This window comes from Lipotes vexillifer, unplaced genomic scaffold (genome assembly GCF_000442215.2).
Source record: "Lipotes vexillifer unplaced genomic scaffold, Lipotes_vexillifer_v1.1 scaffold99, whole genome shotgun sequence".
NCBI classification, from domain to species: Eukaryota; Metazoa; Chordata; class Mammalia; order Artiodactyla; family Lipotidae; genus Lipotes; species Lipotes vexillifer.
The window spans coordinates 5,258-22,194 of record NW_006793908.1 but is presented as its reverse complement, the minus strand read 5'-3'; the positions used below and the strand labels follow the sequence as shown (position 1 = coordinate 22,194).

At 38.1% G+C, this 16,937-nt stretch overlaps 1 protein-coding gene across 1 annotated transcript; it reads right to left on the bottom strand.

Annotated features, from left to right (window-relative positions):
- Positions 1 to 3,349: 3,349 nt before the first annotated feature.
- Positions 3,350 to 16,508, bottom strand: NDFIP1 (Nedd4 family interacting protein 1; the record flags this gene model as incomplete). The annotated part of the gene is made up of 6 exons (XM_007466863.1): positions 3,350 to 3,453; positions 6,045 to 6,111; positions 8,055 to 8,179; positions 9,145 to 9,232; positions 12,374 to 12,504; positions 16,421 to 16,508. Coding segments are annotated over 6 exons (603 nt in total), but the record flags the coding sequence as incomplete, so codon positions are not given.
- Positions 16,509 to 16,937: the final 429 nt, after the last annotated feature.

The window sequence follows — 16,937 nt, the reverse complement described above, 5'->3', positions numbered from 1 at the left end:
AAAGTTATTTTAGAAATTTCCTACCTGTGGCTTTCTGGCAAAAAGTAAGCCCACAGCTAGCTTTTAACTAGTGATACCTCCAGTAAAGAAAGTAAAAGGTCTCAGTGAAAGAAAAGAAAATCTTCACACCTTACATGATGGTTTTCTAGTACATCTTCAAACTAAATTAAACTAAATTTCCTCTGAACTAAAGAAAGAAAACATTCTACTTTTGGATCTGGATGGACAGTTCTTACCCCTGTCAAATGGACAAAGGAAATTCAGTCCCAGGAGATATTACAGCTTTTTGGGTTCCCTCTGGGGATACTGAAAATTAGTAAGGAAGTTATTAAAATTCTAAATGCTGCTGTAAGTCCCTAAACCCCTAATTTGGAGCTCTGAATCCTCTGGGCATGTCTGGGACAATTTCAAATCAATGAGGATATCAAAGTCAGACAGGAAAGCAAAGAAACCCTACTATGCCCTCCACTGGGGAACTTTATTCATATACCTCTAAGTTTCTGACAATGCCTAAAGCACTGTAAGGCCTCTGACTCCAAAATACAAGGAACACCAGGTCTATAATATCCCTTTACCCCTCCAACAGCATTATTACTTAACTAAGGGCTGCCTACTTCAAATCATAACCCTAAAGATGCTTTATTTTACATTTAGAATATACCCATAAAGCATTTCAGAAGTTTTAGAAAATCAAAACAATAATAACAAATTTTATAAACAAAAAAACCCTCCAAGTCCCTAACAATACAGGAAAACTGAGAAGTTCAGGCTTTCTCTCAACCTGTATTGTCATGTCAACCTGTCACGTATTAGAAGCAAGAATGTATGCATCCTCTAATAAAGCCTGAAATTGCCTTCTAACTGAAGAATGAAGAAAACAGACAGAGGTGTGGCCTCATTCCATTTAGAAATTCAAAGCCACCATTAGACTAGACCTATAGAATCTGTGAAGTAAGGAAGAAAGGGAGGGAGGGAGGGCAGGAGGAATCTGTTCCCTCAGGATATGTTGGGCACCAATGGATTAGGGGAAATCTGCAGGTGATTTCAAGCATTCATCCTAAGAAGAACTGTGGCGACCCCAAAGAATTAACTGGTTTTTTTTTTGCGGTACGCGGGCCTCTCACTGTTGTGGCCTCTCCCGTTGCGCAGCACAGGCTCCGGATGTGCAGGCTCAGCGGCCATGGCTCACGGGCCCAGCCGCTCCACGGCACGTGGGATCTTCCCAGACCAGGGCACGAACCCGTGTCCCCTGCATCAGCAGGCGGACTCTCAACCACTGAGCCACCAGGGAAGCCCAAGAATTAACTTTTCAATCTATGGTAGTTAATAGTTAAACCTAGGGCTTAGAAGTAACTACAAATTATAATCAGATATGTAGAGGAAGAAAAAAGATGACAATGGTTAACTACAATAAAACCACACAAAATATCTGACAAGCCTCTTAAAGTTAGGATGTCCTAGACACAAACACAGGCACATCACAGGCATTAGGGCCTAGGCCAGTGGTGTCAGTGTCCATCTGTGCCCAGACTGTGTAGCTGAATTCAAATTCAGGACACACCACTCAGGACATTTTAAACATGCAACAAAACATTCCCTTTCTTTAAAAAAAAAAAAAAAAAAATCATACACACAAGTGGTATTCTTAATGGCTAAAATGATCTCTCAAATAAAAGTCCACGCTCCTTTGAAGAAACTGACTTTAACCAACAGAAACTAAGTTCTTTCCATGCTTTCTTTAACTTTTATAAGAAATGCCTTATGAATATACTCTACCATGCATGTACCTGAGCTTATCTGTCACTGTAACCTTTGTTACTTATGTAAAAACATTTAATTATACATGTAAAGTGCTTAGTACAGTATCTGATATATCAAAAAGTTGACAAACATTAGTTATTACTATTACGCCATGCTTGAAAAAATTTTTGTTTCATTTAAGAAGTTCTCATCATATTATTCTGTTGCTTAAAAACTTTCAATACCATCTCACCACCTGGCAAATTAAATACGGTACTTTCTTTTCTAGAAGCATATATTCTGAGACCACCACGAATCTTCAAAACTGAGAACTCTACTCTGCATGCTAAGATCACCGCAAATCTTCAAAACTGAGAACTACACTCTTAGCATATGATTACTTACATAAACTATGATAACCCAACAGCAAATACAGAACAAACTGATGCTCACATGGAGTCAGCCTTGAGTTGAGCCAACACGTCACTGGGTTTAAAGGGCTGCTTTATGAGTTCAAAACTTCCACTGCAAACGGGCTTAGTGCTCAAGATATTTGAGAACACTGTCTCAGCCTGGCTTTCCAGCCTTAATCCTCAACACTCCTTTATGCTACAATCACACTGCTGTCCCTTAAGCCAGCTCCGTAACTTCTCTGCCTCTATTCCTATTCAACGCTTGGCCTTAGGTGACTGTGAAATGCTTTCTCACCCAACAATTTCCACGATCATTTATTATACTTCCTACCTATCATTTCAGGTTTATCTCAATTGCTACAACCTTCACAAATCCTTGCTTGAGGCCTTCAACCAGCCTGGTCCCACCTGTCCTCAACAGTCTTAAGTAATAAACAGTCAATTCCACGAAGGTTAGATCTTGTAACCAGAGGCCTCTCTCTGGTGTACTCTTTTCCAAGATTCCCTATCTCCTCCTTTTTGTAGCTAGTGATGTAAGATGGAGTCAGCCTCTGGGGAAAACCACGGGTGAACCAAAGAGCCTTGGCAAGGCTTAGTCCTCCTGTTCTAGGCAAGGGAAAAGGCCCTTTCCTCCCCTTCCTTTCCTGGGGTTTGACCCTACCACCAGAATGGTAACATTAGGATGGGAACCTGAAGAAAAGAGGTCAGGAAAGCCTCTCTGACTAATCTGAGAAGACGGAAGCCTTGATGGGCTTGTCAGTGGCCAGGCAAAAGGAGTTCCTAAAGTACTCATGGTCCTGTCAGCTCTGGGGTTTAGGGCCGCACATAACTGAGCTGAGTGATCAGGCCTGAAAGGCTCCTTCTCGCTACAGACTCTGGAACCGGTAAAACTGCAGCAGTGGCTTCGGGATTCACGATTCAAAGATCTAGGACCCTGAGTCCCAGTCGAGCCTCTTCTGCATTGTCTGAACATGAGATAATGTTTTCTCCTTTGGCAGTTTTTCTAACTTGCCTTTTTTAATAGTTTTTTTCAAAGAAACACCCCTTACTAAACTAGAAACTAAAAGACAAGGCTTCCTTACCTTCTCCATATCCCCTACCACAGGGTGTAAACTCTACTCTAAACCTGAATAGTCATCTGCAATGCATCACATGATTACACTGGGACTACAATAAAGTTTTTTTCTTTAATACCTTTAATAAATAAAGAGAACTCTGGTCCTGGGGAGATTTGAGAAAGTTTCTGGCATCTTCCGGACTTTTGCATAATTGATAAATCCTCTGAGAAACAGGAGAAAGCCTAATTTAAAAAAGAAAAGTCAAGAATGAGTTTATAATTCCCATATTAAGTCCACTCCCCAGAAATATCCCTTCTGATACCAATACTTTATCATTTTTCTGCTAAAAGCTATCAAAACACAATTGCCTCTAAAATTTCCAAAGGATTTCCACACCAAATTTTCCACTTCTCAATGAGAATACATAATCTCAAGAGCCAAAACAAAGTCTCTTTTGCACATTCAGAATCTAAGTGTTCTAAAAAGGAAACAAAAATAAGATGGGGCCAAACATTTACATTTGGAAGCCTCATTGAGAAGCATTATCAAAACCTACCTTCTCTCCCCTGCCCCGACTCCGGCCTCGCCCCACGGCTCCAGGGATCTTAGTTCCCCAACCAGGGACGGAACCTGCGACCTCAGCAGTGAAAGGGCGGAATCCTAACCACTGGACCACCAGGCAATTCCCAAAAGCTACCTTCTGAGTTCCAAAAAAGTATTCCAAGATAATATACTCCTTTTAGAGAGGTTATAAACTGTTTTTCTCAAAAAAAAAAAAAAATTCCATCCTTTCTTGCTGTGGGCTTCTTTTTTTCCCATAGACAGTACATAATGTTGTCCACTAGATGTCAGGCTCCCCTTACCTTTACAGCAATTCTCATATTCTCAACTGTATTTCTCTACTCTTAATTTAGGAGTCAGCAGGGAAGGTGAAGAGCCCCCTCCAATGGTAGCTCACATACTCCTGGCCCTCCTCCTCCAGAGATGGTCCCTGAGTCTTAGACACATTTTTTCTAAACACCTTTACAGAGATATAATTTACATACCATAAAGTTTACCCATTTAATGTGTATGATTCACTGGCTTTTAGTCAGTTAAAACTATAATCCAATTTTAGAACTCTGTCGCCCCTAAAAATATCTTGTACCCACTAAGCAGCCATTCCCCATTTCCTACCCTCCTCCCATCTCCCCAGCTCTAAGCAATCACTTTCTTTTGGATACATTTTAAAATATACTCAAGAAGTAGAAGACTCTTTGTACTCAAACAGAAATGATTTTTGGCAGTAACCAAGAATCATCAGCACTGAGCACAACATCATCCTGTTTGGCACCGAAATCAACAAGCCAGCTCCAGTCAAAGGATGGGTGCCATGTGGGAATATAAGTCAGATCTGCTAGACATTTCAATTCTGAAAAGTTAAAAAATTCAGGTATTTTATGTGAAAATTCTTGATTTTCATGCGAAGACAACTACTAGTAATAAAAAAAAACTTCTTGGGGCTTCCCTGGTGGCACAGTGGTTGAGAGTCCGCCTGCCGATGCAGGAGACACGGGTTTGTGCCCCAGTCCGGGAAGATCCCACATGCCACGGAGCAGCTAGGCCCGTGAGCCATGGCCCCTGAGCCTGCGCGTCCGGAGCCTGTGCTCCACAAGGGGAGAGGCCGCAACAGTGAGAGGCCCGCGTACCGCAAAAACAAAATAAAACTTCTGAAAATAACTGTGGAACATACAAACCACAACTGCAGGCTAGCTATAGCTTATGAGCTGCCAGCTTGAGAACTTTGTACAGACCTGTTCTTTGCAGGAAAAACTCAAAAAAAAAAAAAAAAAAGTTCTCTCTGCAAGAGGTTCCAAAAATGACCCAAACACTGGATCCAAATGCACTAAGTACATCCAAGGTCTCACTACTTTTTGCTTATCAGTAAGCAGTAAGATAGCAAGAATGATCAATTACAAAGTATTATAAATTCATCTCCGATGAAACTTTAATATATGAAGGAAATCAGCCCATTAAATTTCTTTAAATTATCAATGCTGCCAACAATCAACCTAAAATTATGCTTAATGACTCTTCTTTGGTCTATTCAGGATTTGCTTGGACTTTAGGTGGCTTGGGGGAAGATGAGGAGTCAGACTTTCTCTTAAAGGTACAGTTTAGAGAATAAGCAAGTCAAGGAACTACTCCTCTCAAGTAACTCTCCTGTAGGTCACTTTAAAAAAAAGTTTCTCAGTAATCAAGGGAAGGGGTAAAAATTACTCTCTTTCCTTGGAATGCCAATGACCAATAGTAGAGCAGATGATGCTACTGGGGAGGTGGGGGATGGCATCATGGATGACTTGTATTTTCTAAGTAAAATTTAGGGTCAGCAATACATGGCTCTATTACCCGAGGTAAAACAGGTACGTTCTGAATATATTAAGCACCTGTCGGGCACGGGTTCTACACTGTGCTAGCCAGACCCATTAGCAGCCCTGGAACCAAGGAACCTAATCAAGGAGACAACAAAAAGGCCTGAAACAGGAGAAATGTTAGGATAGGAGAAAATGATGTCACAGAAGCAGAGCAGTGCCCCTCTGGCCACACAGGAAATGTGAAAAGTGTATATGGACGGGTTAAGAGAAATTTATCACCACTAAAGAGACGTTCTATGAACATTTATGTTACTCTGATGGTGACAAGAGCCTAATCCCTGAAATATTTTAAAAATTGTACTTACTATTGCTAATATATTACTGTATAGTAAGTGAGATGAGGGCTTACTAAAAGTAATTTTACTTACTAAAATTTAACATAATCTTTCCTCTCCTTTGTCTTTGTTAAGAGCACTTACCTAAAACCAGGAACACCCACCAGAGCCAGTACTGACCATCAAAATATCCAGGGAAGTAAGTGGAAAACTGAAAAATAAAGCAAAATACTTCAGAGCACCACAGCAGATACAATTTCACATGTTAGCCTAAGAGTTTACAAAATACAAGATTTTATCTTGCATACTAATGCTATTCATTTAGTTCTTACAGAAATTTCTAAGAAGTTAGTGAAAGTATTTTATACAGTACAGATTTGAAATGATTACGATATACGCAAATATATTTTCTTTCATGGAAAAGCAATCTTGAAATATGATAGCTTTCGGCTTTACATACGCCTTGTTTTGAAAGTGCTCAAACCTGCTTGTTTCTTAAAAAAAATTGTTTTTTTTTTTGCCCACATGTTATTTTCCCTTTTAGAAATATGTCTTGATGATAACTTTCATTTTGCTTACCCAGTGCCAAACCCAACTATCTGACCCCTTTTCTAATGATCCCTGATTTTGTTCCTATGCCTCCAGCCATGTCTTGACCGTGGAAAACTTTTGTCACATACATCATGATGATCACATTCCTTTGCCAGGGACTAGCACATAATGTTATTCTGGCCAATGGAACTGAGGGCTGCTGAGAAGGTTTCCTAGCTCTTAAAAAGAAAAGGAGGAGAAGAAATAGTTCCCTTTCTTCTGTTGAACCTGCTGTGTTTCTGATGTGATGCCTGAAACTGCCTTGGCCATCTTAACCCTGAGGGTGGAGCAGCTATACTGACATGTTGAGCAGACTGTCAGCTGTCCTCGATGATGTCAGTGAAACATTTAACTAACCTCCATGTCAGGACTTATTTTCACTGGAAATAAAGTTTCCCCATTGTTTTCTAAGCCATTTTGAGCTAGGTTTTCTGTTACTCAAAAAGCCATCCTAACTAATACAAGCTGATTCATTCAATTCAGTTAAAAGTTTAGTAAAAATAAAAAGATTGGTAACTAATTTGATCTTGTTTCTATTGGAGGCTTTAACACAGTATGGACTTTAGCACAGTTTGAGCATTAAATACAGTATTTTATTTCTTAATAAAATAACAAGGTTTATAGAGAAAGAATGAAAAACCTATTTAGAGCTTGAGTTCTTAACTTAAAGTCCATGTTTTAGTTGAGTACACATTAGCCATCTAGGAGAAAAGCATGCAACTTTTATCAGATTCTCAAAGGAACCTGGAATTCTAAAAATGTTAACAATTCCTTTAGAATAAATAACTTTGAAAAACTCCAATGCTCAGTCAACACCCATTAATTAGTTAATGTCAATTTATGATAAACACATTAGTTTTATATATAAAGTTAACAATGGCAGTAAACCTATCTAAAATCAGAGGACACTTTTAAGAGACTAGGTAGTTTACAACTTTAAATTACTTCTAACTAAATTAATTCTAACTGGTAACTCCTACATCACTGAAGATCTCTAATTTACCTTAGAGATAAGGGCCCCTAATGGAGTAGGGCTTGTTAAACAGTTAAACAGTTTTGGCTCTCCAAACATTTTGGCATAACCAATGACGCTACTGATAACCAATCCTGGAAGGGAGGAAGGATGGGAGGGAGGAAGGAGGGAGAAAAGAAGAGAGGGAAGGAGAGAAGAAAGACTAAAACTTCAGCAGCATTAATGAGAGGAATGTCTGCTTTTGATGAGATACCAGAGAGGTGACAGAGTCTTTCTTTTATTATAAAAACAACTAATTTCAGAACAAATACATGTATTATCACATTACAAACACTAAAAACAGAGAAAGCAGCTGGTGAACAAGGATAGATGGATGCCCTTGGACCACCAATATTCACTAGATTTGACTACAAAACTTGGGTGCATGAACCAACTGCAACTGATCTAGGTTCAATTTCATGAAACCAGAACAAAGACAAACCAAAAATCATTTTTAAATGATTCCAAAAAGCAGATGAAAAAAATCAAATATTCAAAATTATTCTACTTATTGCTTCTCTACAGACTATCATTACTGTTGCACAACTTACCCTGACAATCAGGATCCACTTAATTAGAGAGAGACCAAATCCTGAAATGGCCCCATACCTTCCTGCAGCTGAAGTGGTCAGGCAAAAAGACAGGAAAAACCCAATCCAGTTAAAGAGGAATGCCACTGTAAAAGCCAAGAGAAAAAAAGAGGTCAGACATGTCCTGTTACCCAAGGAGCAAGAGTGCCCTAAGGGTGCCCTCTGTACTTGCTTCTGCTTAAATGGCTTAGCCCACCCTCCAAAACAGTTATCCCACTTCCCCAAAACATCCATCCTCTGTCTTCCTCCCAAAAGCAAACAAGAAAACACAGTCTCTGAATATCAGGTGTTATATTATTACATCTACTGCTACATGCTTTCAAAAATGCCTTAATATCACCACACTGTATACTTATGTCTTGTGCCCTTTACTGTATGTGTTACACCTGAGTAAATAAACATTATTTGAACATTAAATTAGTGCCCCCAAATAATCTGATTCAAGTCATTCACCTCCTGCTTCTATGAATTTTGACAGCTTATGTAACATGTCACCTCTAAAAGCACTGCATTTGCTTCATATCTTTTTAATACAGCAAATTAAAGAAATTGTTGCTCACTTCCAAGTCAGGCATATGGAAACCTAAATGCAAAATAACATCAAGGGGGAAAAATCGGGCTGACTTTGATGTATTAGAAAATAGAAGCTTGCAAAATAAAATTCATCGAAGGCATTTAATTCCTATTCCACGGTCAGGAATGAGTAGGAGGAATGCTAAGGGGCCTTGAAGACTGCAAAAATGAAGCTTATTAGATCATGTAAAAATGAAGCATCCCCCAAAACTGCGTTAATTATATTATGCATAGGTATTCACAGAAATAAAAGACAAAGAGAACGGATATTAAAAGTGTACTAAGCTATGAACATCTCAGTAAAAGGCATCAAATATAATACATTAAATAAAATGTATTAAAATAAATATAATGTATTAAATATATGTAATAAATATAATGTATTAGCTCAACTAGTTCTTTTAATTCAGTCACATTCACTCATAATCCAAAGCACTCTGGTTTGTGGGAAGTGGCTCTGCTGTGTGTATATACTTACTGAAAAAAGTTAACATGAAAATCCCATCGTTTCCTATCCTCATCTGGTCAGGATCATCAAAATCATCCCGACCCACAAAATCCTCATCCTAAATGAAAAGAAAAGGTAAATTCACAATAAATTATTTCAAGGCAAAGGAAAGACATCAAGAAAAACAGAGAAAGGGACAAAAGTGAGTTCCAATGAGAAAATATACTGCTTCGGCTCAATTCAAAACTAGGAGCATTAAGGCTTTAACTATATGTTACAATTTTCATTTGTCTTATAAGTAAAAGATATAATTTTTTCTCAGTGAAAGGAATTTTCCACTTTATAACCCAAGTTCTTTAACAATACACTTCAAAAATTATGAAGTTCACAAAGAACTATTCACTCTTCCTTTTATATATATATAAATATAAAGAAAATATATACATAAAGAGAAGAAAAAGAAAATTTTCTTACACATTTGGCTTAAATTCTAGAATATCAGTAATCCAGGGCCTGTTTAGCCCAGAATATTAGTAATCCTGGGCCTATTAAGAAGATACCATTGACTAGCTCAAGTGCTTTATGAGACTGACTTGGGGTGGGGTGGGGTGGAGGGGTGGAAGAAGATAGTGTAATCATACGTGAAGAGTCTAACAGCGCTGCCCACTGCTCCATAACCATTTGTTTATATTGGTACATAGGTCTGAAACAACCTCACTTCCAATCTTGTCGGCAGATAGGATCCTTTCCATCCTAACCTGAAAACACAGTGTTGCAAGTCTAGAAGGAAGATGATCTTGACCAACAATGACACCAACAATGACACCAATGAACTTACCTTTTCAACTAATTGTAGGTATGTGTTGAGATACTGAAATATAAATGAATATACGCTTAAAAGTAAAAGTGGTAGACTTGTACACAGTACAATGAGGGTTCCTCAAATGAAAAAAAATAAATAAACTTTAGGGAGAACCAAAACTTGCCCTACACAGAAAAAGGACTGGGAAATTCATAACAAGCTGCCAACTGGCTCCCCTGGGGAATGGGAACTAAAGAAGAAGGGGCAGGGGCAGCGTTCATCTAATTTAACACCTTTCCTCTATTGTTTGAAATTTATATAAGAATGTGTTTGTTTTATATTTTTAAAAATACGAAATAGCTAGTATTATGAATTCATACTAGTAGGAGAAATATAGGCTTTGCCAAATTAGAAAGTAATTCTGTTTTTTGCATAACTACTCAAAGATGTACTACAAAAATACATGGAAGTAATGCCTAATTAAATATTACACATGCCTTCTAGCTGTTCTTTCTGTCCTTGGTATCTCTACTACCAGGATTCCTCCTACAAACTGTTGCCAGGTTAATGTTTCTAAAACACCATACTTGTCTTATCATACTCATGCTTAAAAACTCTGAAAGATTCTGTGTGACCTACATGTAAGTCTAAATGCCTCAGCCTAGCATTCAGAAGATTCTACAACCTACAGTTCCGGTCACGAACTCCTTGCTCAAGCAAAACCAATTACTACAACCACAGAACCTGCCCTGCACCTGGCTGGTTCACATCTGCTTTCTGAGCTTTTCCTTCTGGAATGTTCTTACCCATCAAAACTCGGGGCCCACTTCAAATCCCATCTTCCCTGTGATCACAAAGTTAAAGTCACAGTTCTTAACGCTCACTGCTCTTGTGCTGTTCCTTAGATATAGGTCTTCGTGGGCCTTTTCCCCAGCTGGATTTTAAGCTCTTGTACGGCAGGAGCATTGCTTTATACAAAGCCTTCCACCTATCCACTGCAAAATACATAGCACATTATATAAAAAAGTGTTCTATACATGTTGGCTGAATAAAAGAACCCCTTAAGAAGTTCTTAAATGTGTACACTTGTCAAATAAAAGTATTCTAAAGAGTTCTGTGATTAACCAGAGCTAATCTCCTGGTCTATTTCATGGGACAGCTACCATAATCCAAGAGGTCTGGAGAGTACATACAAGGACTTTGGAGTCTAGAATATCTGGGTTTGACTCACCTATGCTACTTATTAGCTATATGACTTTGGGCAAATTATTTAATCTCTCTGGGCCTCAATTTTTGCATTTGTAAGATAGGGAGAATATAATCTCTACTTTGCAAAGTTATTGTGAAGACTGGAAACAACATACAAAATATATGTAAGCATCAAGCATAGTACCAACCATGCTGTTTGCTTCCAATACACGGTAACTATATTAAGACTGTTTTGTCTTTAGAGAGTGAGCTGCATGAGGGGTCTTAGTTTCTCCCTAGCACCTACAAGAAGTGAATGCATTTCACCAGGTAGAATCAGCCTAGACTAGGCTTATAAACTATTACTTCTGCCAAGCAGTGGTTTTAGGAGTTTCACCCCTCATAGTAAATGTGATCTGCAAACAGTCTGCTATCCTAAGGCCCGAACTTCTGGGGCTTGTGTCACTGCACTGCCCAGACCGAACTTCTGTTCTTGTTCTTATCTTTTACTCTAGTTTCCTGCCAGGTCTAGGGTCTGGAGCCTTGATTGCCCCACATTTCTAGGGACTGGATCCTGCTCTCCTTTCTCTCAATATCTCACCCAAGGCCCCAGCTGCATCAGCTTCAACCTGAATGAATATTTATGAAAACACAACTGTATCACTTATAGGCCTGACATCACGAACCAAGAGTGTCCAAAATTCTCCATTGGCTTTCATCACACCCCACCCCCACTCCCATGAATTAACATCAGGCCAGATGGGATCTGAATTCACTGCACCTCCACAGATGGCATGATCTGGACCGCTGGTGGCATGGGGTTCATCCAGATGATTGTTAGAGCCCTTCTGAGTTTAATTCTATAAAGTTCCACTTAGTTATCCTCTCCATAGACTCCCTAGCAGCTATCTACCTAACACCAAAATATTAAGTGTGCAGAATCAAGGCAAAGTTGGTGTATTTCCTAAATCAGCTCCTGCTCCAAAATGTTTCAGCCATGCCAGGAGACTTGAGAAAGTGATGGCAGTAGGAGAGATATAGGGAAAATGAGCTGTTTGACTAGTGATTTTTCTGCTCATTTGTATCTTTTACCTCATCGTTTTCAGGAAAAGATAAGAGTTTATTATCCCAAAAGAAAATGTATCTGCTTTTAAACACTAGCTGTACTTTTACTAATCAATTTAATCATAAGTAATATCACAAAGTGGATAATGCAAAGAACGTAATTCCCATAAACCAGCACCAAGTAACATGGTAGGTTGGACTTACCCTTCCAGGAACCAAAGGGATAGTAGCTTCAGCTTTGGTTCTCTCAGCTTCATCATAACTGGGCAGTGTGGTAGCCACATTGTAAGATGGGGGCTTTGGAAACCCAGACTCATCTTTGTAGTCAAAATATGCTGCAGAATAAAAAGGAAGTCACAATAATCTGAAGATTAGCTGAAATGAGGAAAAAGAGGATTTCTGCTAACTCTGGCAAACAAAAACCAGCCATTCCTCTAACAGTACATATAGAATAATTGAATCGAAAGGTGTTTAAAGATGAACATAAGACTGGGAATGATTTTTAAATGTATCCACTTTTCAATTATTTAAATTCCACATTCACTTTGCCCTCCCAAGTGCTTTTGAACACTTTTTTTGGCTGTTTATGTGGTGTGTTCACAAAAGGCGTGTAATATTAATAATGGAATAAGGTAAAATTTAAGCTAAAAATAATTCACCTGTGTGTTTGGAAATCTGTACCATGGTGTCCTCCCATTTATAAACATGAATATAAACTTGAAAAAAAGTTAAAAGTCATTTCTCACAGATTTTGACCCTTTTGATTCTTTCACATTATTTTTGCCATGTATTGTTTTCTGTGACATGCCTAAGGTAATTACAGGTTCAGTTACAGAACCATTATTTATTTGTGTGAAATCTTGCATTCCCTCTTTCTAATACTGCATCTTCATTCTCACTGACTTCTATTATAAAAGATTCAATATGTATTATTAGAAAAGATCTATTTACAAATGGATTAAATTTCTATACAATTTTTGAAAACACAAGAATTTTGAAAAAATTCCTATACTTCATCAAGATTAACATTTTTCTTTTCTTTTTTCTCTTTGGTTAATTATAACTAACTTCCAATTTTACTGTAGTATATTACTGAAATTATCAATCAATAGAATTCACCTCATTAACAGAAAAAAGGAGAAAAATTCTACTGTCTTCACATGGGCAGAAAAAGCATTGATAACATACCTATTAATAACAAAAAAACTTAGCAAATTAGGAATACTGTAAAAGAAAACTATGATTCCTTAACCTTCTCACAAATCTCTATGAAAAATCTAGAGTAAATATCATAATTAATGGTAAATTATTAAAAGCTTTCTCCCCTAAGATTAGAGAATCAGACGAAAATGGCCCACCATTACCACTTCTAATCAAACATTATCTTAGAGGTACTACTAGTTGATACAATATGGAAAGAAAAGAAAATATAAGACATAAGGATTGGAAAAGAAGAAATCTATCCTTAATCATGGATGACATAATTACATATGTAGAAAACCCAAGAGTGTCTACAAACTATTAGAATTAATATATGAATTTAGGAAAGTCTCTGAACATATAGTTAATATAAACCATCAACTGTATTTTCATATGCCAGCAACAAAGAGAAAATAAAATTATACACGGACCTTTTATAACGGCACCAAAACACACTAAATACCTAGGAATAAATATAATTATCTCTATACTGAAACTCACAAAATATTATTGAGAGAAATTAAAGAAGATCTTAATAAGTGGGAGGGATTTAACATAGACTGGAAGATGCAACATTATAAAGATGTTAATTATCTTCAAATTGATACACAGATTCAATGCCATCCCAACTAAACTTCCAGCAGAATTTTTGTTTGTTTCATCCGTTTTATGGAAATTGGCAAACTGATTCTAAAGTGTAAATAAAAATACAAAAAGCCAAGAAGTATCAAGGAAATCTTGAAGAACACAAAGGCTAAAGGACCTAATTACCAGATATCAAGATTATAAAGTTCTGGAATTAAGAAAGTTAAGCACAGGCACAAAGATGAATAAATAGACCTAAGAACAGAATATTTAGTCCAGAAAACAGACACACACACAGAGTCACTTGATTTACGACAAAGGTGACATTACAGCAGTGGAAGAAGAATGAATGGTCTTTTCAATAAATGGTGTGGGACCAAATGGACATCCATATGGAAGAACAACCTTGACCACTACCTCACACTACACAGAAAAAACAATTCCAGATGGAACGCCCATCTATCTAAATGGGAAAAATAAAATATCAAAGGTTTTAGACGAAAATTAGGAAAATGTGTTACTGAAACTAAAGCTGCCACCTAATCCAATTCAAGAAATTTGTTTTTCTCTATGTCAAAATAACTATTTTACATACATTACACATACACATACATATATACATGCATGTATGTGTATATAAAACATTGTATATATAATTTCCTTAAAAATTTCTTTTTACTTTTTTTTTTTTTTTTTTTTTTTTGCGTTATGCGGGCCTCTCACTGTTGCGGCCTCTCCCATTTGCGGAGCACAGGCTCCGGACGCGCAGGCTCAGCGGCCATGGCTCACGGGCCCAGCCGCTCCGCGGCATGCGGGATCTTCCCGAAACAGGGCACGAACCCGCGTCTCCTGCATCGGCAGGCGGACTCTCAAGCACTGCGCCACCAGGGAAGCCCTTCTTTTTACTTTTAATTTAAAAGTTAATTTACAAATTGAAGGGTACCATCTGAATTCACCCATAGCCACAGTAATTCTGAATACATGAACAAAACTGATACCTACTACCTTAAGGAAAACTTTTTTTTGGCTGTGCCACGCAGCTTGCGTGATCTTAGGTTCCCCGACCAGGGAAGGAGCCCAGGCTGTGACAGTGAAAGCCCGGAATCCTAACTACTAGGCCACCAGGGAACTCCCCTTACTACCTTAAGTTGAGGGAAATCAAGAACATTTTTATTTCCCTATTTCAACGGAGTTTTAAAAAATGGGATCCATCAATATAGACACCTCACATAATTTTAAGTTTCCATGAAAAGTTTAACGACAATCTTTTCCATTTTATTTAGCACATTCAAAACAAACAAAAATCCAACACTTGTTAGACTGTCCAAATTTATACACCACAAATTAAAACAGGTAAAGTGAGTATACAAAATAGTGACTTGTGCCTTTTTTCCCCCTACCAACATGTGTGCACCACTCTTATTTCTAACCATCAGCCATATACTTGCCACTCTGCCACAGTTGTTTCAGAGAATATGGAAGAGGTTCCATCAAAACTGGTCAATTAAAGCAGAACTGGTTATCATAAAGATCTAATTACCAAAAGTCCTGAACTACTGCAATTTCCTTTCTTCTCCCCCACCCCTTCTAAACATGCGTGTGCAAACTATAAAGATAATCTGGTATAAGACGGGAAGATGAAAGGTTAATTAAGGATGGTTTAAACTATGAGAAACAAAATGAAAAGAGTTGGGAGACTTCTAGTTTTTTAATTAAGAATTTATTAGCATAAAAGAAATCTAACATACTATATTCCAGGTCACAGGTACTAGAATCAAAAAGCAAACAGGGGGTTTCCCTGGTGGCGCAGTGGTTGAGAATCTGCCTGCTAATTCAGGGGACACGGGTTCGAGCCCTGGTCTGGGAGGATCCCACATGCCGCGGAGCAACTAGGCCCGTGAGCCACAACTACTGAGCCTGCGTGTCTGGAGCCTGTGCTCCGCAACAAGAGAGGCTGCGATAGTGAGAGGCCCGCACACCGCGATGAAGAGTGGCCCCCGCTTGCCACAACTAGAGAAAGCCCTCGCACAGAAATGAAGACCCAACACAGCAAAAATAAATAAATTAATTAATTAACTCCTACCCCCAACATCTAAAAAAAAAAATGATTAAAAGAACAGGATTTGGTTTAAAAAAAAAAAAAGGCAAAACAACTAATGGGCAAACTACAAAAAGAATAGCAACAGAAAAAACAGGTGATCACCTGGTTCCTGAATTCTACCTCCTTTATATTAAGAGTCTGTTGGGATGAAACTGAGTTCCGTTAAGAAAGCCACAATGGAATGGGGATTTATCTGTTTTTCTGAACAGTGACTTTTTTCCACCTCAGACTACAAACTAAAACTAATGTCAAAGACTTCTTAAGGAAAGCTGAAGCAAACACAAACACCAACAAATACAAGGCAGACAAAAGCCTCTGGCTGATGCATTTCAAGAGCTCAGCAGTCACCTCACCCTGTTACCTACCTGCACTCTCTGCAGAGATGCTGCTATAAGGTGGAGGAGCGTCCCCTGCAGCTTGTTCCGGCTCTCCAGGCTCTTCTTCATTCTGCAACTAAATAAAAAATTCACATTTTAATGCAATCATAAAGCCAATTAGACAGAGGAAAACCTGAAAACTGGAATAGCCTTTCTGGAAAGCTATTTTGCAATGTGTTTCAAAAGCCTTAAAATGAGCAAATCCTTTGCGAATTATTCTACTCCCAGGAGTTTATCCTAAGGAAGTAATCAGAGGCAAAAAAGGTAGCCATAAATGCCACTGCAGCAAAAATTAGGAACAACCTAAATACCAATCATTGGGGACTTATTAAATAAACTACAGTTCATCTCACAAAGGATTACTAAGTAACCACAAAAATGAAAATGAAGAAAATTCGATGACTTGAACAGATATTCATGCTGTACTGTTACATGAAAAAACCTAAGTTTACCAAACCGTATGAATCATATAATTTGGTTTTGAAAGACAGATATGTTGATGGAA